The 24,694-nt window shown below is 40.9% G+C and overlaps 1 protein-coding gene across 6 annotated transcripts in view; it reads right to left on the reverse strand.

Annotated features, from left to right (window-relative positions):
* Nucleotides 1-24,694, reverse strand: part of OSBPL6 (oxysterol binding protein like 6) — a 218,629-nt gene that overhangs the window by 49,457 nt on the left and 144,478 nt on the right. For all 6 annotated transcript variants that reach the window (XM_039222481.1, XM_039222480.1, XM_039222479.1 and 3 more), the window contains 6 exons: nucleotides 20,520-20,612; nucleotides 13,975-14,097; nucleotides 11,408-11,461; nucleotides 10,080-10,193; nucleotides 9,796-9,966; nucleotides 6,793-6,925 (listed from right to left, as the gene is read on the reverse strand). In XM_039222481.1, coding sequence (XP_039078412.1) covers nucleotides 6,793-6,925; nucleotides 9,796-9,966; nucleotides 10,080-10,193; nucleotides 11,408-11,461; nucleotides 13,975-14,097; nucleotides 20,520-20,612 — 688 coding nt within the window. The remainder of the gene's footprint in view (nucleotides 1-6,792; nucleotides 6,926-9,795; nucleotides 9,967-10,079; nucleotides 10,194-11,407; nucleotides 11,462-13,974; nucleotides 14,098-20,519; nucleotides 20,613-24,694) is intronic.

A 24,694-nucleotide genomic window follows, 5' to 3' on the forward strand; every position in this document is an offset into this window, starting at 1 on the left:
TGACCCTGAGCATGGAGCCCAGGTGGGCTGTTCAAGGGCTACGGTTGTTATTCGGAGAGCTATTGGCCATCAATGGCCTTTGAATTCCTTCAGAGAGGGAGCCCCATGGAGGTGTGGGAAGGAGAGTACTGACGGAGACAGCACCTGCCACCACCTTCAGGGGAGGCCACGCCCTTGTGCCCCCATTCTCTTCCCTATGAGAAAACAAGGGTCCAGTGGCTCAGGAGGGTAGGAAATAGAGAGCAGGAAAGGAAAGGAAAGAGGAAAGAAAGGAGTGCAAATAAGGATGGAGGGCTAGAGGGAAGAGGAGAAGGGAGATGGGCTAGAAAGTGCCTACATTTTAATTTGGATTTTATTGATTTTATTTAAATGTTTTTTAATGCTTATTTATTTATTTTGGGAGAGAGAGAGAGAGAGAGCATGAGCAAGGGAGAGGCAGAGCAAGGGAGAGAGGGAATCCCAAGCAGACTCTGTACCATCAGCGCAGAACCTGACATGGGGCTCAATCCCACGAACTGTGAGATCGTGATCTGAATTGAAATCAAGAGTTGGATGCTTAACCGAGCGAACCATCCAGGTGCCCCTAATTTGCATTTTAAAGAACAAAACTGTATCATAAGCACCATGCTAGCAGGGACATTATTTCACATTATCCATGCATTGAGCCTTCCAGCCAGTGAATATGACATCCATGCTTCCTACTAAGTGTGATTATTGTACACAAACGGTGTATGGAGGTAGCATAGCAATCTGGAAACGGGGCTTCAAACCATCAAAATAACATCCACTCTTTTTCTAACAGAATGGAAAGAGAACTTCATGAATGAACGTGATTCAAGGCAAGAGACCTGAAACTAAGAGTCAGGAGACACGGACTGACTTTACATGTCCTGGCTGCAGTCTCTTCACCTGCCAAGTGGTGGCAGTAACATACCCCCCCTTCCCTTTCTGTCTTTGAGTAGCAAGTGAGGTGGTAGATGGAAAAACGCAGAGGAGTATTGATCCCTCTGTGGTTAATCATGCCGCAGGGCCTTAATTTGGAGTAAGCCGCATCAGTCCTCACCATTTCTATCACTCGAAATATGGGAGAGATGAACTCCTTGGCGGGATTTCACTGTTCACCTAGTGTCTGGATGTACATAGGATTATAAAATTTTGCCAAAGGCAACAGAAATACCTTTAAAAAAAAAAAGAAATCTCTAGAATTTCTTTAAACTAAGATTAAATCTAATTTTAGCAATAGGGAAAAAGGAAAAACTATGCCAAGAAAAAAAAAACTGCTGAGATAGTTCATAATAGGGAACAGTAAAAACCTAAATATCTAGCAATGTACTTATTTTCCCAACATGCTCTACCTTGTTCCAAAAAGAAACAAGTCGTCTAGCTGTGGAATGGTTAAATAAATGAAGGTATGTCCAAAGTTATCATCCTATGATTTCATTTAGAGACCACTGATGGGAGATACTACAGTTCTAAGTACAGAGGAAATAGCAATCAAGTAAGATTCATGGAATATACATTCTGTTAAAAAACAACAACAACAAATAAACACTTTCTATGTTTTAATACATATCCATCTTCAACACTGGCATACGAATCCTAATTTAACATTTCATTTCCATGGGGGAAAAATACTCTCCAAGAGCCAAGCAACTCCCTTACGTAACTGAGATCTGGACTGATTTAAGTTCAGATCTATGAATGGTCTGCCACTTTGAGGATTAGCACTATAAATCAGATATTTTATGGGTTCAAGATGCTACATGATGAACTTCTGAAGTACAAACCTCAATACTGGGGACTCTATGAAATGATTAGGAGAGACCAAAAAAAAAAAAAGTGTTGTGAGAGTTTAGAAAACAGAGAGTTATCATGGTTTGATGTCATCAGAGCACACTTAAAAGAGACAGTGGAAACTTTCCTAGGTCTGGAGGATTGATGGGAAGGATTCAGCAAAAGAGAAAGGTGGAGAAGGACAGAAAGGGCCCTGCAGGTGGGAAAGAACAATGTGTGCCAAGGCACAGAGGAAGGAATATGCAAGTATGTCCAAGAAATAGCAAATAAGTTCAGTTGGGCCAATGGAAAGCAAAGTGGAAAGGGTAGGTAGGGCCTGAAAGCTGGAAGGTGGATGTTATTATTATTATTATTATTATTATTATTATTATATATTTTTTAAGTAGGCTTCATGCCCAGTGCAGAGCCCAACATGGGGCTTGAACTCACAATCCTGAGATCAAGACCTGAGCGAGATCAAGAGTCAGATGCTCCACCGTCTGAGCCACCCAGGCACCCCTGAAGGGTAGATGTAAAGGGCTGGGCTAAGTAGTTTGGGTTGCAGAGCCCATGGAGAACCACTTGGAGGGATTTTTGCATAAAAGCTATTTAAAGAAATGTCAGTCTTGATGGGAGAAGTATGTCACGGGCAAAGAACTGGCTTCGGGGTTAGTCCTTCATCTTCACCAGGGCAGCTGTGTAAGCTTGGGAAAATTCCTTAACTTGCATGCATTTCATTTTCCTCTTCTGCAAAGCTGGGGGAAGTTATATCTACATCTTACAGCTGAGTGCAATGACCTATTACATGCCAGCCTGCGTGGCTCAGTCGGTTAAGCGTCTGACTTAGGTTCAGGTCATGATCTCATGGTTCATGGGTTTGAGCCCCATGTTGGACTCTGTGCTGACAGCTCAGAGCCTGGAGCCTGCTTCAGATTCTGTCTCCCTCTCTCTCTGCGCCTCCCGTGCTTGCCCTCTATCTCTCTCTCACTCTCTAAAATAAATAATAAACACTAATAAAAGTAAGTGCTGGTCCAGAGTTGCAAAAGCGTTCAAGAACAGCAATTTCCCATGAGCCTGTGAGAGGTGGAGCAGCAGAGCAAGAGACTGAGGACGAGAATGCCAGCCAGGAGGCTGCTTACTGGCCAGAGAGTGGGTGAGCGGCGGGTCTGAGGAGGGAAGAAACTTGAGAGGAAGGGCAGATGAGGGCGTGGGTAAGGGTGGGTGGTTTCAAAGAAATAAAAGAACTCAGTTTGGGATAGATGAACAGAGTGGGAGGGCCAAAAAAACCTCTGAGGTCTCAGAGGTGGTTAGGACAGCAGCACTAACCAAAACAGGGAAGCCCAGCAGCTGGGGCTGTTTCAGGGAGGAGACAGAGGCTGGTTTCAGACAGGCAGAGGAGGGGCGTGACAGGGAGCACACACAGACAGAGCCAGCGGTGAGGAAAGGAGGCAGGAACGTAGCCTAGTCTGGATGAGGAGCTGAGATTCATACAGTTTTCAGTCTTTTTGAGAGAGATATGGTGCAGGTGCTCTGGAGTTAGACCACCCACGCTTGAACCCCAGTTCCGCCGTTGCTGTGTGAGCGGAACAAGCCATAATTTGATGAACAAGCCATTGCTGCTTGGTCAGAGTGAGTTGATTCCCCTGTATCTAGGTTTTCTCATCTGTAAAATGGCTTTGAGAGGACTGAATGAGTTGATGTACACAAAACACCTATGATAGCGCCTGTCACACAGAAGAGCCCGATACCTATTAGCTGCCGCTATCATCGCTGCCACCGTCCCTACCCACCATCACCGTTGCTGCCACCACTACCATCACCATCACCATCACCATCACCACTATCTCATCAGAAGAGAGATCCCAGCTGAAACTATGAGCGTGTCTGTCACTTCCAAAGTGCAGAGTGTAGTTGTTAGAATCCAGGTGGCCTGCCCTGGCCCTCCAGCTCTCCCTAAGTATTTGCTGTGTAACATGGGCTAGGTATTTGAACTCTCAAAGCATCAGTTTCCCTATCTATCAAAATATGGTTCATAATTCCTGCCGGGTACTACTGTGAAGATTTACATAAACCATATATGTAAAGTGCTCAGTTCAGTGTCTGGCCCATAACGAGCTCCCAGAGTGACTATTACAGAAGCCGAAGGCAGAAGACTGAACCTTGATCATCCCCACGACCAAGGCTGTCCAGATGAGAATCCAGGAAAATGGAGGAGGAGCAGTTGGAGAAAACGGAAAACTTCATGGGGCCTAAGGGAGAAGGCTCATGGAGAAGGTTCTACAGGGCAGGTCAGAGGATGAGGTCCGAGAACAGAGTGGAGACCAGTTGGCCTCTTGCTATCAAGAATGCCTTTTTCATTGAGCAAAAAGGGCAAACATCAAATTATGGAGAGAAGCTGGAGTCTATGGACGGAGAGCAGAAATGAATGAAAGATGAGGCTGTCTCCTGGAGAAGAGGAAATTACTGCGCTAAATCCTGACAGAAATGGAAAGGCAGGATAGAGGACACAGGTAGAGTAGTCAGGGTGGGGAAAGGCAGGACCACCCCTGAGACAGGGGAGAAGACACAGGAAGGGTTATGGAGTATTCCAGAGCACACAGGGACACAAATGCATCCCTCTCTCCCCCAACAGCCAGGGGGCTTTCCTGGCATCAAAGTCAATGTCTTTTCACTTTGGTCAGATGAATGGATTTTGTCCCATTGGACGGTGTCAATCTTGTCAGCAAAGGAGGCAGCCATGTTAAATACCATGAGTGTGTACAAAACTGCAGATGTTAGCAGAGAGGAAACATCTAGAACCACTGCTAAGGTGAGACTACAGTGTTTCAAGACAGTGAGGTTTGGCTTCCTTCTCCAACCTGCAGTGCATATACTCAAATGAATGTCTCTGTGTTTTGTGAATACATTTAAGTAAAAGCCTTTGAATGGAATGCCAGCTGGACATGCTTTATGAATATAACATCCTGCTTAAAATCACATTTTCACATAAAGACTCAGTTTAGGATGTGCCCAACCAGATTTGGGGGTTGGGATCAACATGAATTGTCACACTTTAATTTTTCTAATTGAGGATGTAAGAAAATAATTTAACATCTACTTTAACCATAACTTCATAAAAGAAAATACTTTAATATAAATAAGTTAGGCCCAATATCATCACAAAATAATTTTAAAAAATTAAATCAAATTAGCTTTATTAAATCCTTGCTATGTTATCCTTGTCTTCTCAGTTTAGAAGGTCAATTGAAAACTGTCTCAAAAAATAGAAATGGTCTGTGGCAGTTTGGACCAAAATGCTCAGTCAGGCTTATTACAAGGGTGTAGAAAAGTTTCTGGAGATTAGGAGGCTCAGAGATGGCAGAGTGAAGGAATCGTGTATAAGTTAGGAACGTTTAATAACTGTCCCACAGTGTAACACCAGTAACAGGTAACTGTGGCTAGAAGATGCCATATAATTTTTTTTTTGACTTTATTTATTTATTTTTTGTTTTTTATTCATTTTTATTTTTTTTAATTTTATTTATTTTTTTTTTTACAAATAGTTTATTGTCAAATTAGTTTCTACATAACACTCAGTGCTCATCCCCAAAGTGCCCTCCTTCATGCCCATCCCCCCCTCCCCCCCACATCCATCAGTCCTCAGTTTTTGTCAGCATTCAAGAGTCTCTCATGGTTTGCCTCTCTCCCTTTCCCCCACCATTTCCGCCCTTCTTCTCCCCCTTGGTCCTCCGTCAAGTTCCTCCTAATCCTCCTATACGTGCAAACATATGGTATTTGTCCTTCTCTGCCTGACTTATTTCGCTCAGCATAACACCCTCAAGGTCCATCCATGTTGCTACACATGGCCAGATTTCATTGTTTCTCATTGCCATGTAGTATTCCATGGTATAGATAAACCACATCTTCTTGATCCATTCATCTGTTGATGGACACTTAGGCTCTTTCCATGTTTTAGCTATTGTGGAGAGTGCTGCTATGAACATTGGGGTACATGTGCTCCTATGCCTCAGCATTTCTGTATCCCTTGGGTAAATTCCTAGCAGTGCTATTGCTGGGTCATAAGGGAGTTCTATTGTTAGTTTCCTGAGGAACCTCCACACTGTTTTCCAGAGGGGCTGTACCAGTTTACATTCCCACCAACAGTGCAGGAGGGTGCCCGTTTCTCCACATCCTCGCCAGCATCTAGAGTTCTCTGATTTGCTCATTTTAGCCACTCTGACTGGCGTGAGGTGGTATCTCAGTGTGGTTTTGATTTGTATTTCCCTGATGAGGAGGGATGCTGAGCATCGTTTCATGTGTCTGTTGAAGATGCCATATAATTTTTGCTACTTAGTGCGGGTTGTCGGAAGACATACACTTGCTCTAGGACAAGATGAAGCAGCAGAAAAGGACGCTGTAGAAGGGACTTGGCAGCAGAGGGTGAGGGTGGAGCAAAGGTGGAGGTGCCCTGTGGGCTGCACACGGCTGTGAGACTGCCCCCAGGGTGGTGGTGGGGCGAGGGGGTGGGGGTGGGGGGGTGGGGGGGGCAGGTAGAAAGAAGGAGGCTAAGGAAGAAAGAAAGTTGCTGGTGGTGAGGAGGGAGGTGAGAAGGCCAAGGCAGAAGGGAGTGGAAGGCAGGGGAATGAGGAGACCAGATTCAGTAGTTGGGAGGGTGCGGGAGAACGAAAGTGGAGAGGGGCGATAAGGAAGCCAGAGTCACGGGAAGGGGAAGCAGCTGGTGTAGAAAAATAAGAACAAGAAAGGAGGAGGCAAACAAGGAGGCTGGAGGGGGAAGGACGCAGCAGCCACAATTCACCTCTTTCTTTTTTTTTTTTTTTCTTTGTGACTTTTTAAAAAATTTATTTATTTATTTTGATCAATTTCTTTCATTGCTTTTTTTTTTTCTTTTTTTTACAAATAGTTTATTGTCAAATTAGTTTCCACATAACACTCAGTGCTCATCCCCACAAGTGACAATTCACCTCTTTCATTTCTGTTCTCATAGCTTCTCTTAAGAGCCTGCCCTGGGCAAGAACTAACCTTCTGCACACCTGTCCATTTCTTCTGAGTCCTGTAACCAGGCGGCCACCTTGCTCTGGCCGGTCGTGCAGGTAGCGGGGAGGCTGTTGCTGCATGGTAAAGGGGACTGCCATGGACAGCTGTTTGCTTGCACCTACAATGAACAAGAAGTGTACGGTTAAGTAGGAACAGCATATTGAAGTGATTTAAACAACTTTTTGAGGTATCCTCAAAGTGACATCAAAAGAAAAGAAGAAAGGGCACACTTGAAATAGGGAGGAAGCCTCGGGGCTAAATGTGTACCTGCTCAGTGAAGCCAAAATTCGTAAGTCATGATACTCTCATTAAGCCTCTATCTCCACCATACAAGGAAAGGGACAATATTGAAGTATGTTATATCTTATATCTTGAGGGTCTGCCAGCTCAAATTCCCAACAAATTTAAATTGCTCAGTGAATTGTATTGGACATGGGGTCCTTATTACAGGACTTCTGATTCATGACTGAAGGCCTTTCCTTTCCAGACATTCTCACTTCCTTATGATCATCAGCTCAAGGCCTCATCAGCCACATGTGATTCCTAAATGCATTAACCACCATCCAGCAACCTTGCAATTCTTTGAATGCATATTACAAACTGTAATATATAAAAAGGCAGTCTCGGCAAATTAGTATTGTCTACAGCTGATAGACTTTCCAATAAAAGGATTTTACATGAAATGAAGATGCAGGAAGTATAGTAAGGAGATAATGCAGTGAGTTCAGTGAACACTTACTTGAAAAAGCAGGAACTTACTTCTGAACAAGCTGAAACAACTTCAAAACTCCATATTTGACTTTCATATTAAATTACAATTGATTGTGTCTGTCCTAAATCGTCAACAACCGAAAGATGCATGCATTTAGCAAACCCAGACTTATTACCTATACGGGGCCACATACCAATTAATGCTCAGGACTCTCATAATTTGATACTTAGAATGCAAGCCAAGTGATAAAAAAAAAAAAAACTCTCTTCACTCTTTATTGTGTTCTGCTAAGCATCATGGAAATCTTTCACCAAGTTCAATCTTTAGAGGTATGTCATTTGTAACTACAGCAATAGATCTTCTATGAAAACCAGAGCTAAAGAGCTTTCTTATTACAAGGCAAACAATGGAGAGGAACTGGTTTCAGTTCTCCATTCTTGGGTATCACCCAAGTTATTTAATAAATAACACAGGGATGAAAATAATACATCTTTTATCAATAGTCTATGCCAAAGATGCAGGCAGAAGCATCTTAAAGGATTAAACAAAGGATTAAACGTTCATATTTTTAAAATATCCATCTGGGATATATTTCTTGTTTAGTTTGGACTAACCCTGGATTCATTCTATTCTGTGGTGAGAACGCAGGGGGCCAGAGAAACCTAAGGACTATCTTAATCATCTTGTGTTGGGTCACTCAGTAAGAGCCCTACTTCCTACCCTCTAATCTCCTTTTTCACTTCAGAACTGGATAGTATGAGAGTTAACCCAATACCTTGGTCCTAGGAGGAAGATGTTGGTTAAACAATCCTTGGCAAGGCTACCACCAGAATTATATAAGTTTAAGAGCCTTGTGAAATGTAATTAATGGGATTTAACAAAGATTACTTAAGTGATTCCCATTGAAATTGTACATAGTGAGGATGCCTGAATGGCTCATTCAGTTGAGCATCTGACTTCAGCTCAGGTCATGATCTCATGGTTTGTGAGTTTGAGCCAGTTTGCGCCCTGCCTCAGGCTCTCTGCTGTCAGCGCAGAGCCCACTTCAGATCCTGTCTCCCCCTCTCTCTTCCCCTCTCCTGCTCACACATGCTCTTATTCTCTCTCTCTCAAAAATAAATAGAAAACATTAAAAAATAGTAAATAGCGAATACAGCGGTATTTCATGTAATCTAATTTGAGTAATCTCGCAAATTCCATGAGGTTTTTCAATGTTTTGCTAAGGACGCTTGGATATATATTACATACATCCCTAAATAAAACAGGGAAAAGCAGAATCTTCTCTGAAAGGTTCTTAAACCCAACTCTTTACGGCAGCCAGTTATTCATTCACAGATGTCTGTGTTCCCAATATCAGGTGCCAAGTGGGAAGTTGGAACACCCCTGGGCACGGCAGTGTGGCTATGGTTCAGAAAACTTAAATCACTGAATCAAAGGCAGAAACAACGGTCTTCCTGCCTCTTGCCTTCACCTCGGTTTTTAACAGGCAACACCTCTAGCTTTTCAGCATCATAAAAAATGAACTCTTGATACAGGGCAAAGAACAACTTCAGCCTCCCTTAATCTGGTACTTAGCACAATGGAAAGGGCACTGATTTTGGAAACAAGAGAGAGGAAGATTCAGATTCTGGCTCAGCTGTTTAATGGTTATGTCATTTCTTTGAAAAAAGTGTTTACTGTCTCTGAGCTTAGTCTATATTAAAGATTAGAGATGAGTGTCAAATGCTTAACACAATGGCTTATCACTCAGATAGTCTACTATATATATTATGGTCACATTCTTTAGCCGACTTACCTTAACTTCATGGGTGAATTCAATGGTCTCTCTCTGGGTCATGTATACATATATTATACATATACATATACATATACATATACATATACATATACATATACATATACATATACATATACATATACATACAGCTCAAGGTAGGGAAGCAAGTTTCATTTTCAAAACTGCGGTCTTCTTATTACCACCCAGGAAAATATCAACTCCCAGGGGCTGATTGGCCAAATGTTCACTTTACTTCCTAATATCCCTACAAAGCCATATAAAATTAGGATGTGGTCCATTCATAGAAAGGAAAAGTAACTATTAATTCTCTTGGTGATCCACATTTCTACCTAACCTAAAATCTGATGCCAAATGTCACTGGTGTTGTGAGGGTTAGTTTACAAAATAAATCTTCTCTTTTTGGTTTGTCAAATGATACTGTTATGTGCCCACATAATTTCCAAGGAGTTTCCAGGCTGATTTTTATACAGAGTCATACCTTTCCATCCACAACAGAAACATTAGCAGCTGGTGAGGATTCAGCTGTGGAGGTTGAAGGAAATATGTGAAAACTAGCATCTCTTGGTGATCTGACAATTTCATTCTGCCGATACAATCGATGATGACGCAATTTGGAGACCCACGCATCAAACCAGTCCTGGGATTTCACCTAGAACAATGAACATGAGGAGATGGTAATGGTGAAACCAATCTGTTTACCACTGACACAGGCAAGTGAATTTCCCTGAGAGTGGCAGAAAAACTACTGAAAAGTGACTTTACCTTCAAATGGTAGATGTGCTCTTCTGTGTCAAGGTCTATTCTCCGAGCTTTCTTTTTAATTGACATGACCGAGAGTCCAACATCAATGCTTCCATGGACCTTCCCCTTTTGAATCTGAAGTCAGAAGACTAGTAAATAGGCTAGAAGGATATATGATTTGATATGTTTCTGTACTGAAGTGAACTTAATGTAATCTTTAGCTTAGCTTTGGGAAATGGAATACCACACCTCTTTTACACAGAGAAAAATGGTCAAGGTCCTTCATCTGAGGGCAGTTGAAGTTCCTGTGACTTCACACCAGTTTCAATAAGCAAGACTATTCATTTCTTCATCTTCTTCTTCTTCTTTTTTTTTTTAGTTTATTTCTTTTTAGTAATCTCTACATCCAGTGTAGGGCTTGGACTCATGACCCAAGGTCAAGAGTTGCATGCTCTTCCAACTGAGCCAGCCAGGCAGCCAAGACTATTATTTCTTAGTTCTGTGGCATAATTTATAATGCTAATCTTCATAATTCTAGATTGCAAAGCTTATATCCCGAAAAAGATAGGCTTAGTGGTTCCTAAAATAACCATGGTCAATCTTTGACCCACAACCCAGAACATCCCCCAAGTAATCAACTAGAAGACAGCTGCTGAGGCAGAACCGGGCAGCTGGGACTAAGACCACAGAGCAGTCAGCGCTCACTCTGGCTGCCCTTGTCTGATCAAGGAAACGCGGCTGATTCAGTGAAAGAGATGGGGACAAACTGAAATCTGAGTCCTCTGTTATTTTCCCTCCACCACGATAAGAAGGATGGCATTTTACAGTTTTACATGCAAACAACTACTTCTTATATTAAAGATAAATACTCTGTAATAATTTTAGTGAGTTGAAATTCCCAAGATGAAAGGATGCATGAGACAGAAATGAAGTTCATAAGATAGGTTTTCAAAGGATATAGACAAGAACAAAGGTTGCTTTAAATCTCAAAAAAAGCACATGAAGCATTATTGAGAGATGCAGAAAAAAACAAAAGTCTATTTGGGTTTTCTCTCCACGACAGAAGGGGTGATTTTCACTAGTATATCACTTTTAGGTGTAACCTTCTGTTCTGAAAAACACACATCACAATTGTTAAATTAAATCTTCATGCTCCGGTTTGAGATTTTTATGCTAGCTTGAGCTTAAGCATGAAACACACCTTCCATGGGACATGGAAGTTTGGTAACTTATTAAATCTTACAGGCACAGAAAAGCACAAAGCTGGTAGCTATGCCACAAGGTGTACACAACTGTGGTGTTTACTCACTTTAAAACAATCTTTGAAACATGTCCCGTGAGCTACTTACATCAAGTGGTGCCTTGGAATACTTTAACATCCCATTATCCAGGACAAAAAACCGCTGCAAGAACCGAACAGTGGCCAGTTACCGTCTATATTTTGAATTCTATAAAACATTCACAAGTATGGGTCTAACATTGCTTGGCATTTAATAATCAATATGTTTGATCATTTTAACATATTTGAATTCAATATACCTGGCCACACTCAGTCACATTAAATGGTAAGGAAATCTGAGCTTGAATTCCACACTATTAGCTTACTAGGGTCCCTTTATGTACAACCTGATGGGGATGGAATCTTTCACCATGCTTTTCCTTGAAGGGAGTGGGCTTAGAGGATGGCATCTCGGGGCCCACAGCCAAGACTTCCTGAATGACTTCAGGTCACAGTGATTCTGTGAGGAGCTTCTCTCCAGGGAATTGTTCACTCTGGATATAAACTCCCCTGCACTTCCCTGGATACCACAGAAAATTCTTGAAAATGCTCAAGTCTGTTACAGGAGCCAGTGAATTAGATCTGTGAGTAATAAGTTATCTGGAAAGTTTAAGGAGGAGCGTTAGCAATATATTTGTATTGCCATGTAGCAAAATGCTTGCATTTCACTATTGGCAAAAGAGATTAAAAAATTTTCTGAATTACATTAAGGGTAAAAAAAGAGAGAGAGAGAGATTTTTGGCAATTTCTGTCTCCTGCAAGATGCTCTCGGGCCATCCCAAATGAATCTAGCCATTGTGGCTCCATAAACACTCAGGAAAACTGCTAATTCCCTTTCCATGGACAATTCCCAAGGGAATAAGCAGTTCTCAGGGCCCAATCAAACAATGGGTCCAGTGCCCTCTTAAGATCTCTAAACGTGCAGGGAGTCTTTTTATTGCTGGAAAATTTCTCTGCTGGGAAGGTTTTATGTGATTCAGGACCACCTGGCTGCTGAGGTGTCAGGTGGTCAAGCACAGAACTCAAAGAAGGCCATGAAAACACTTTTCAGACAGGTTCTGGGAGGCAACAAGCAAGCACCCGAAGAAAGCATCACGACAGCTGAAAAAGACTTGATTACTCAATCACCCATGACTTGGGCAATCAAATATGCTGATGCTTAAATAAATATCTGATGGTGCTAGAGACCAGGAGAAAAGGTAACCCCAGTTGAGAACCTCCTACTATTGGGGTAGAAAAATGCTCAAAGGTTTGGCTCAGAAAAAATGGCTGTTGAACCACTGAGATGTGGATCTGAGATATTAAATTAAAGTTAGTGATTCATGTAACATTGGTTTCTTTGACTTCTTTTCTCTACTTTTCCATTTCTACCTATCAAAGAATGTTAGCAGGGATAACCTTTTGTGTGATCATGGGGGAAGAGATTAGCAAGGCCACTGATTCGAGGAATTGCAAAGTGGTGAGGCCAGAATGAAAAGCAAAAGGTGATTCTAGGAAAGAGTATGGTCAGCTGGCCAAAATCCAAGGAAGAACAAGGGTGGAAAGAAATCTTGGTATTGGGATGATATTATGGGTTCAAGGGAGACTGAGAAGGCTTCTGACAGGAACATTAGTCAGAAGCCCCCTTCACTTGTTTTTATTTCACGTACAGAATCAGGAAAGCAGGGCATTTGCCGTCTGTTAATTTTTAAGTTTTTCCCTTAGACTGTAAAAAACTGTATTTCCAAAGGAATCTATAATCCATAACATCCTGTTTGGGGCCGCTTGGAGAGCCATCAGCCAGTCATTTGGGCCAATAGATCCATCTGCTCTAAGATGAAATCCATCAGCAGATAGGGCAAGTACATGAACCTGCTCTTCCAGTGATTTTAGAGAAGCTACCGGTGGTCTATCGAAGGGTCTATTGAAAATGGAGGATAATTTTCTCTTTCTTAGCATCACAGAGTTCTTGTTACTTGGGTAACTGCAATGGTGTAGTACAAAATATTTTCTCCATAATTAAAACAGGAAGATGGAAAAAGGATTTAGGATGGGGAGAGAGGAATAAACCACATGCTTTTCAGGACAGTAAAGAGACTTCCAAGATCAGTGATTTTCCATCTTTAGTTTGCATTGGTAACAGTAATTCCAGGACTTTATTCCAAGGATGTAAATGGAAATTTGTGTATAAGGATGTTCATCAGAACATCATAATAGTAAAAAAAAATCAGATACATCCTACACGTCCGGCAACAGGGAATTGGTTCAATAATGGTGAGGTATATATTATAGATCCATCTAATGGAACAGAACATATGCATGCATTCAAAAACATCTTATTTTGGAGAATATTTAATAAGCATATATTCATATTATTCTTTTTCTATATCTATATTATTTTTAAATGAAAAAAGTAAAATAAACAACATGTACAAACTGGGTTTTAAATATAACATATGTTTTCCCTGCATACAGATATTACTGACCTCAGACTTAAATGGGTATAATGGGTTGTAGCCCAAATGGTTAAACAAAAAAAGGCTTTGAAAATTAGTTTTACACATACAACCATTCTCTTCATTTCCCACCTAATGACACCAAATAAGATCGTCTCTATTGACGAAGATGGTCTCAAGATGAATATGATGAAAATGGTACCTTGTGCCAGCCTTTTAAAGGCCATTTTCTTTTCTTCAGCATAAAGCCTTCATGTTTGTCTGGTCTCTGGACATTGGTTTGGCCTATTTTCAGCCCTTCTATAATTTCCCAGCTGTCAGCTTCCTGAGAGAAAAGAAGAAAAACAAATCACATGTTTCTCTGTGTTTGATGACACAGTCAAAGCGGACTCTTAAGTAGAAGCCGCTTTTGAAGCAACACTGGACACATCGGAAGTCTGAACCACATTCTGGAGCAAATTCTAACATCAGACACAGCGACGCACTTGTAAGTGAAGTTAAAATGAGTTTCCAGGTAGACCTGGATGTATGCGGGTCCATCAGAGATGGGTTGGGAGCTGGGGCTTGGAGCAGAATGGAGTTTTGATTGTATGTATTCAGAAGACTTAAAATGCATTTTTCCAGACAGTTCATCTCTGGGCACAAAGGCACTTTAACATTTTAAAGTGAGGCTGTTTTGATGACAAATGTTCAATTAGTGTGGAGACCTGGCCTCCTGTATAAAATGGAAAGGCTGCAGTGGTCTGAGTGGCCCATCACCTACCCAGCTAAAAGCACGGCTGCGGGCTGCACGGATTTCAGAGTGTACGTGAAATGCCCTGCTCGCCACAGGACACCCAGAAGTCCATGCTTTTGGAGACACATATCCTGAGAAACACTCACGCTTGGGCACCCATGGAAAGAGCACCAGACTTGAAAGCCAGAAGTCTGGGATTTTAAAGGCTACACTATCACCCTCCTCTGTTAAAAATAGGCCAAATCATGGTTTCCTCTTTCATAGGAATGTTTTGTTTTGGCTATGAATATAAATTTTTTAATGAGTTGTCAACATTTAAAAGTCAGATTTCAGGTATAAAAAATCTGAGTTTTGAGTGTTTTGTTCAAGTTTATCAGATCTGGCAGCACTGGGCCTGCCCTGAGGGATGGCTCTCCAGACGTGTTCAGTTTGCCACAGTCCCTCCCCAGGCCCGCTTCAGTGTCAGATGCCTGGCCCTCAGCGACATCCTGGGTACGCAGCCCTGAAGTAACCGCTGACCTGGCAACCACTCCCATTCGAGATCTCAGGCATGTTGTCACAAAGTAAGCAGTAGAGGCAGGAGCAAACGTCAGGTCCCATGCACAACTGCTACGATACTGCGTCCAGTGCAGGGAAGCACAATCTCTCGGTGTAACCTGCTCTGCTGCCTCAGCTTCAGAGAGCTGGATGAGCCCACAGATCGGGGCAGGCATCTCTGCAGAATGCCCCCTCCCAACCGGACTCAGGAAACTGCCTTCCGAAGAGAAATAGTCTATCAGGAATCATCCTTCAATTACACAACAAAGGCTCAACAGGAACTGATGGGATCCACCTGGGGAGCGATGGACTTGCTGGCACAAGTGTCTAGGTGGTGGCCGCCCGGAACCTGCTGAAGGACTGTGAGGCTCTGACAAGGCCCAGAGGCAAAGGTGTCATGATCGGTTACTGACGTTGGCCCTGGGGACAGGGAGGGAGAGGCTAGCATATGTATCATCCATTCCTCTTTTCCTTTTTCGCTCCTTCCATCTCAGAAGCTGCTTGCCCTATGGCCAAGTCAAATCTATGTTTAAGTCTAAGTAGGTAGAAATGGGGGGGTGTTTTTTCACAGTAAGTTATGTTTCTAGGAGGTGCAGCTGAACAATGCTTCATTCTAGCATTGCTAAGCCTAGGAGACACTCCTGGGTTATGAAAAGCCCTCTGAGCCTACATCATGCCTCTGTCCTCCCAAATCCAACTCTAAGTGTCCCCTACCCCACAAGGAAAACCAATCTGAGACCAGAGTCATTTATTTATCTACTTGGTCATCCCTGAGGGGTCCCCAGTGAATGAACTATTTACCTTACAGAAACAGAACTAGTGACACTCGTTTAGCAACATTAAGAACCCTTTACAGTATGTGCTAGTGTCTCCTTAAAAAAAATCTTGCTTCGGATTTTGTGTCTCCTTCTCTCTCTCTTCCTCCTCTGCTTGCACTCTGTCTCTCTCAAAAATAAAGATTAAAAAAAAAAGAGAGTTGGACACTTAACTGACAGACCCACCCAGGTACCGCCAAGAAATAATATTCTATTTAAAGATAATACTGTCATGACCTGTGGTTGAGCTGGTCAAAACTGTTAATTAGATACAGTAACGTTTTTCTGACATATATATTTTAAAGTTTTTATTTAAATTCCAATTAGTTAACATATAGCATAACATTAGTTTCAGTAGGATGTTGTGATTCATCACTTACATACAACACCCAAATGCAATAATTTTTAAAAAAATGTTTCCGATGAAGCAATTTCAGGCTGTATACCACAAAATTTGGACAATACCAGTACAGGTGGCATTATCATCTAGAGCACAAAGTGGGGTGCTCTGGTATTCCCATTTTAAAATACTGAACTACACCTCAACAAGTGAGCATTGCTTAGGAATAATGTTGTATCATCAGAGAAGATACTAGGTTCTACTCTCACCAAGAAAGTAGATTTAAAAATTTCATAAAAATGATGGATTTCTACTGATTTCTTTTTAAAAGTTTGCTATAATCACATAATTAAAGAATAACTCTCTGTATATGTGTAAATACATTCATTAGAGCTTTCTCTGTTCTTAGACAGCAGCTGTATTTAATGACATTTCTATTTTTAGTAGCCCTATGTATAGTATCTCTAGAATAACATTTTTATTTTTAACTAGATGTCATTTGAAGGCTGTTCATTTTTCATTTATTCTGTGTGTGTGTGTGTGTGTGTGTGTGTGGTATGTGTGGTATGTGGGTATATATACATGTATGATCTCTGTAGTGTATGTGTATACATATACAGTAAATAAAAAATAAAGTAATATATATATATATGATGAAGAAAACTGGATAACTTGTAAAAAAGGAAACATTTAATAATAAGTATAATGCTTTTTGGATTTTTTTTCTAATTAAACTCAGACCATAATACCGGCTTGTTCCTGTGGTGCTATGGCTATTGATTTCTAGTACAGTAGTGTTTTTCTTAGTTTAACTACAGAGGAGGGAAATAAAGGGATAAGACAGAAAAGGCAACAGGTTAAAATGTATTTCTTAAACATAAATGCAGTAGCTCTGAACAAATAACTCCATTTGCTTTGATCCAATCTCACTAAACCCAAAGAAACTGAAAAGAATCCTACTACAGTTCTCATAGTTAAATAGGCTGTCCAGCTGACAAAGAGGCCAAAAGGTAAGCCCAAACAACATTCTCCGTTTCAATTATAACTGCAGATGATAATGTTACAAATAAGGTGTGTAAGAAATGAAAACAGCCCATCTCTGTACTTAATACGACCCACCTCTATGCTGAGTAGACTAGGTCTATCTTAAGGAACTTAAAATTACTTCCTGAAAATTGAAGAATTTTTTGTAATTTCAAAGGATATTAATTTTCTGTTTAAAAGTCTCCAATTTTCATAGGTTTATTTATAAATAGAAACAGAGTCAAAAGCCCTAATGTGATCATATTGGGACTTGACTTGAGTCAGATACGCAAACATTTTTGCTATTACAGAAATTTAAAATATACTTTTAATCTAATAATAACTAAAACCAGAAAGTAGCCTAATAACAGTCCTCATATGTTCATCTGAGACATTTTCTTTCTCAAGGGTATATTCCAGAGGCATGAGTGTGGGGCTGGGAGTAGAGTGGTACATCAATGTGCTTTAGGAGGTGAAAGCACCAAACTAAGGATTTCAACAAATCCCAAGTCAGGACAACATGTACTTCAAACAATGTTCTTCTAGTGTCAACCAGGGCCCAGGAAGTCCATCTCTTCTCAAAGGGATGGTGAGATGCTCTGGTATCTGGAATGGATGGGACCCTCTGATTTCATGAGGCCCTGAGTGATGTGATATTAATACAAAACACACAACAACAACAGTGTAATTCTAGAGCAAGATCTGAGCGGGCAACAGCATGGAGGAGTAATGGGAAGTGGATACTGTTGGCGCCCTACCCAGATGCCTTTCAGAGCCCCGGGGACCAACGCGCCAGCTGTGGAAGTCCCCTCCTTCTACCGTGAACTGCCATTTACTGCAGCTGGGGCCGTTGTGCCTGGGCATGAATCCCCCTCCTCCATGGCTGGGGCATCTACACCTCACCATCTCCCTCCCTCAAGACTCAATTGCTGAAGGGCACAAAAATACCAACAGCTGAGGGAACAAAAATCCCTGCCTCAGAGTAAGAGCAACTCTGATACAATTCATGCTCCAGGGCTCACCGTGGGATGGGACTGAAGGTGGACTCTGGCCAAAACTCCTTCTTGCCAGCATCGCGCTGCCCTAACCTCTTCTCTTACCCTTTCTCCAGAGGGCACTCCCACTATAACTCACAAACACCCTAAGGCCAGTCTCAGGTCATCCTTCTAGAGGACCTGATGTAAGAAAGGATGTAACATAAAGTAATAGGTGTGGGAAGTGCAGGGACAGGCTGGGGCGGAGGGGGCATTGGGGTAGGGAGGTGATGAACAGCATCTGCAGGATTCCTGGGGGCCCTGACTTAGAAGAGTAGGGGTTTCAGCTAGCGGCACTCCAGAAGGAACGGCCATGTGGCAGTGGAGGAGAGAAAGAGCATGGCCAGTGTAGGGAACTGTGTGCGGGTGGATGTAGCTGGAGTATAAAGTGAGATGCCACAGAGGCTAGAGATGTAGCTGGTGGGAGATGAAGGACCAAAGCAAGTCTTGTGTGCATTTGCTTCTTATTCTTCTTATTTTACTTACTAGATCACCAGTTTATTATAAAAGGATATAACTCAGGAAGAGCCAGGTGGAAGGGACACAGAGGGCAAGGACAGGGAAAGGGTGCAGAACTTCCATGCCCTCCGCAGGTATGCCAATCCTCCAGTGCCTCCCTGTGTTCACCGACCAGGAAGTTCCTCCTTATTTGTGATTTTCATCCTAGTGATTCTCCTTGCCGTTTGTGTGTGTCATTCTCTTTTCACTGTGTACCTCTCACCATCCTGGTCTCTGTCACACACCTCTCAGCTCTCTGACTGTGGACAACTAGCTTACTTAGGTGCCAAGTCCCAGTTTCCTCATTAGTAAAATGAGAAGAATGTCAGTAGTCACTTCATCGAGTAGGCTGATTGTGTGAGAGACTATATGTACTGATCCAATGACTGAGACAAAGTAGATGCCCAATAAAAGGTAGTTGCTTTTCCCATGGCCCCAGTATTTATTTATTCTCTCTCTCTGTTGGCTGCCTGTAAAAGAGAGCTGATATTTTCAAAGAGATTACTAGTTGTATTTACCAAGTAGCTATTCAAATAGAAATCAGGTTACTTTCTATTTCCCTCTAAATTATTTTTTAAGTTTAGTACCCCCCTTTCCTTAGTTTAGCAGTCTACTCCTGTCCAATAACACAAACTTCATAGCCTGTAATATCTCCTAAATATGAAGAGCACAAGCACATATATTCCATACCACTTGGGTAGGGAAGTGTTCTTTCCTTAAAGGATTCTGTTTAATATAGGAAAAGCAAAGTGGAAGAATCAGGTCAACATATTTCAAAGTCATTTTGGGGAAATAAAGTGCTATTTTTCTATTTGAACTCAAAATCCCCATGCAGTCTATTTGCTGAGCTTCTCTGCACGACAGACAGCCCACTGAAGATTGTAGGGAGTCGAGCAAGGGGTGGGGGTGAGCAGGACGGCCTCTCCTCAGCTTTTCTTTACGATTTTTGCATTTCAGGCATAAATGAATTTAGATGTTTCCCTAGTCCAAGAAAGACAAGACTGAAGCGGGAGAATGCTGGCTTCCATTAAACGGAAGAGGTCTTAATAATGTGTAGTGTTCTGTTCAGAGCTCACTGCGAGGCAGGCCAGATGTAAGGGGGAGGCTGGAACCCTCAAGTCCAACAGCCCCTCCGGGTAGGTACTATTTTACTTGCAGGTGGCCTAGAACTGAAACGGTCTAAATCTGACTCCCTGCTCTGCTACTTTTTCTACTTGCTGCTAGCTTTTTCAGACTTTGAGCAAGTTACTAATTCTTGGTTTCCTTATTTGTAAATGTAATAAATACCTCCACTGCATGGAACTGTTTGCAAGGGTTATGGGATGATACATTTAAGCATCTGGCACAGTGCCTGGTGCCCAGTGCAGGGGCCATCATGGTAATAGTTGTTACCGCTGGTGGTGGTGGTGTTATTTTTTTGTTTTTTTGTTGGACCCAGTGATTTTTTCCTCCCTATTGGCTTGGCATAGAAATATTTGTTTATGTCTCCAACGGGGGAATGATAATACTTTCTGTTCCTTTAAAATCAAGAGTATTTTGGATCTTTGTAACCTTGCAAGTCCTAGCAAAATACACCTTCATGGATTCCTTCCTTCCACAGGGCAGAGAAACCTTACATACTGGAGGCAGAAAGATGTGTTAGCACAGCGCTACATCAGGTATCACAGATACCTCAGGGGAGTCAGGTGTAAGACCTGTTTACAATTCAGCTGGCCCAGAGCAGGCATCAAGCTGTCTGAGAAGGCACCACATTCCGCCACTGACCTTGGAGAGGGGGACCGGCTCCGGTTCTAGCAACTGCCGACTTACAGAGGGCTCGGTGCTGGAGGAAGCAGTCCTCTCCAGGACGTGGATACTCTGAAAATAAATGGAAATACAGCCCACGGTGAGGCAGCCCATTTTTCATGTGGATGGACATGGGAGTGAGATCACACAGATCACAGTAAACACAGTGAGCCATGGTAACGATGGCAAGTTCCTGAGGAGACCAAAAGCAGCAGCAACAGTCAGAAAAACGTCAGCACAGGATTTTGTTTTCCCCTCTTACAGATATGTTACACAATGGCTGGTTTGTCTTAGAGAAGAAGTCAGAGATTGCAGAAATTTAAAAAACCATAGGACATGCCTCAACATATTTATTACTTTACAAGAATGGACATCCACCACATAGACAATTAGCCTTACATAAAAATATTTGCTTACCTCTCCGAGGGCAACAGACAAAAGGGAAGGTCTACATCAAAAATCCCAGAGCCTTAATACACTTAATCTCTAGAGTTTCTTACAATCCTTATGAAATAATTATAACTGTAATATCTTACAATAATTCTTAAATGCACAGAGAAGAAAATGATTCATCAAATACAATAAACAGTAGATGTGTGTTATAGACTATAAAAAGCACTCACAGATCAGTGACTTTCCAATAGAAAAATAGCAAAGTACATGAACAGGCAACTCATGCAGGGCATTTGAAAAGATGTTCAACCTCAACCTCAGAAGTATTCAGATATGAAAACCAAAATAATAATTTTTAAAAAAAATCATTAGATTCAAGAATAGATCAGATGGGAGAAAGGGGGTATAAATCAGGTATGATCTTTCTAAAGAGGAGCCATTTTATTAAAAACTCTTTGGAAAAAGAAGAACATGCCTCATTGACTTAGCAATCCCACAGCTAAATCTTTACCCTAAAGGAATCAGATCTGGCATAAAAAGATATAAGGACAGATAGTTTACTAGAGCATTATTTTATTATAGTAAAAAATATCTAACACATATGAGACTAGTACAGACTTATGAGGCAACTCCATGCAGTGATTCAAAATGACAATGTGGATCTATATCTACTGATATGGAAAAAATACCCCTGATGTTCTATCAACTGAAAAATCAGGCTATCAAGAGTAAGTAGAATATGATGATGCTATACATATAATCAAAACATGGTCGGGGAGTCTGATTGGCTCAGTTGGTTAAGCGTCCGACTTCGGCTCAGGCCATGATCTCACAGTTTGTGGGTTCGAGCCCCACGTCGGGCTCTGTGCTGACAGCTCAGAGCCTGGAGCCTGTTTCAGATTCTGGATCTCCCTCTCTCTCTGATCGTCCTCCCCTGCTCACGCTGTCTCTATCTCTCTCTCAAAAATAGATAAAACATTAAAAAAAAATTAAAAAAAAAGAAAAGAAAAAAAAAACATGGGGGCGCCTGGGTGGCTTAGTCGGTTAAGCGTCCGACTTTCGCTTGGGTCATGATCTCGCGGTTCGTGGGTTCGAGCCCCGCGTCGGGCTCTGTGCTGACTGCCAGCTCAGAGCCTGGAGCCTGTTTCAGTCTGTGACTCCCTCTCTCTCTGACCCTCCCCTGCTCACGCTGTCTCTCTCTCTCTCTCCTAGAAATAAGTAAAACATTAAAAAAAAAAAAAAAGGTTTAAAAAAAAAAACATGGTCCGTTAATGTTAACAGCAGCTACATAAAAGTGATAGGATTATAGGTGATTTTAATTTTTTCTTATGTTTTAATGCAATAAGTAGATATCACTTGTGTATTTGGGAAAAAGTATTTTCTATGGGGGAATAAACCTGAAAGACATCAAAGAAATGACTCACTAGAGTTAATATTTATGTGTAGGCTGAAAATAAAAAGTAACTTTTTTACTCTAGTTAGAACATTTCATTGTTTCAATAGATGAGGTCAGTATTTCATTTACTTATTGAGGCCTCTGTTTTGGATATCTCACTGGAAAATTATTAGATTAATATTTGCTTTTTCAAGAAGAAAATTACACTCCAACGTGAGCCAAATTATTGTATTTTCTTGGTAAGTTTTCAAGCTTTTGGTTATTCTATTACCTTGAGAACAAAGTGTCTGATTACAGATTTTTGAAATCCTCCCCAAATGCATTTTTAAAATCATTTAGTAGAGAATAATTAGGGCACCTGGGTGGCTCAGTCAGTTAAGCATCCGACTTCGGCTCAGGTCATCATCTCACAGTTCATAAGTTCGAGCCCCACCTGGTGCTCTGTGCAGACAGCTCAGAGTATGGAGCCTGCTTCAGATTCTGTGGCTCCTTCTCTCTCTGCCCCTCCCCCACCCATGGTCTGTCTCTCAAAAATAAATGTTTAAAAAATTTAAAAAAGAATAATTACAGTGAACAGTTTATGAACTGTTCCCCATTTCTCCAATTTTGAGGAAATAGAAGAAATAAGAACAGATATTTTGGGACCAAATATAAAGTTGGGCAGCAAGAATTCCTAATCTGACAGCTATAGTGTCCAAGGATAATCTAAGCATTAGCTGAGACTCTGTTCTTCCCATTTCTGGATTTATCTGAAGGAGCAGAGAAAAATGATAAGCGTAGCTCAGTATCCATATTTGTGCCAGTGCCTTTTTGAGACAGTCAAAAGCAAAGACATCTTACGGAGTGAAAAACCGGTGAAGTGTGTTCAGATCTTAGACAAAAAGGGAGCAAATGACCCAGGACTTGAATTATTGATATTTTGGATAGGATCTTATTCAAAACATATCAGCTAAATTTAAATTTTAGATGTATTCTGAGATCATTTAATTAGAAACTAAACTGAGAATTGTGTTGTTGTTGAAACAGGATATTAAGGGGTACTTGGGTGACTCAGTTGGTTGAGTGTCTGACTCTTGATTTCAGCTCAGGTCATGATCTCAGGGTTGTGGCATTAAGCCCTGTATTGTGCTCAGCACTGAGCATGGAGATTGGTTGGGATTCTCTCTCTCCCTGCCCTTCCCCGTCCCACCCAGCCCCCCCAAAACAAAACAAAACCCAAGAATGTTATTACCTTCTTCTGGGAGGTAAGTGTCCCACCTCCCAGAAGAAGGCAATAATATTCTTGGGGTTTTTCATTTTCTTTTTTATGTTTTAAAACAACAAAACTAATATACGCTCAAAAGATTCAAACACAACACAGAAATACAGAAAAGGTCAAACTTCCCGCTCCTTTGCTGCTCATCACTCTACCTGCTAGCTTCTAGAGCAGTGATTCTCAAAAGGTAGTCCATGAACAGGGGAGTCCCCAAGGCTCTTTCAGGGTGTCTGAGAGGTGAAAACTCCTTTTATAATACTTCCAAGAAGCTACTTGCCTTTTTAAGTCTCATTTCCTCATTAACGTACAATGGAGTTTTTCAGAAGATATATAACATGTGATATTATAACATATGAAACAGAAGCCGACTGAGATGCTAGTTGTTTCTACTGTCAAACATCAAAAAAATGTTTTGCAAAAATGTAAAATATTATAATTATTCTCACTGAAATTTATTTTGGTAATATTGTTTTTAAAATAAGAAATATTATTTTTATTTATTTTGAAATAAAAAATGGGGAGTCTTTTATTTTTAAATATATTAAGAAATATTAAATTTTTTATCCACTTTAAATCTAATATAGTAAATATAGACAGACATAATCCACATATACACAAACTCTTTGAGGTCTTCATTAATTTTAAAGAGGGTAAAGGGCTCCTGATGTCAAAAGTTTGAGAACTGCTATTCTAGGAAAACTACTATAAGGTTTTGTGGTTATTGAAATGGAGAATTCTGACTTGCACCTAAGTTATTCTTTTTCTCATAAGGCTTTTTTTTAGGAAAATAATTAAAAAAACACTAACACATTTCAAAATTTATTTAAAACTACTTGATCCACCTTAAGCTAAATTACGTAAATCTACTCATTAATAATCCCAAACTATCTGGACACATTACATAAACTGGTAAGAGGAAAACAAATTGTGTTTCATGTACTCTTCAAATATATCTGAGAAAACCTTCTCTAATTGTAAATTCTATGAAGATAAAAAACTGTGAAAGCAGTTTTCTTTTCTTTTTTTTTTTTTTAGCGTGTCCAGTGTAATGTTTTTTTTTTTTTTTTTTTTTTTTTTTTTTTTTTTTTTTTTTTTTTTTGTTTTTTTTTT

This window comes from Hyaena hyaena, unplaced genomic scaffold, assembly GCF_003009895.1.
Source record: "Hyaena hyaena isolate Hyena2069 unplaced genomic scaffold, ASM300989v1 scaffold_1137, whole genome shotgun sequence".
In the NCBI taxonomy this organism is placed as follows: domain Eukaryota; kingdom Metazoa; phylum Chordata; class Mammalia; order Carnivora; family Hyaenidae; genus Hyaena; species Hyaena hyaena.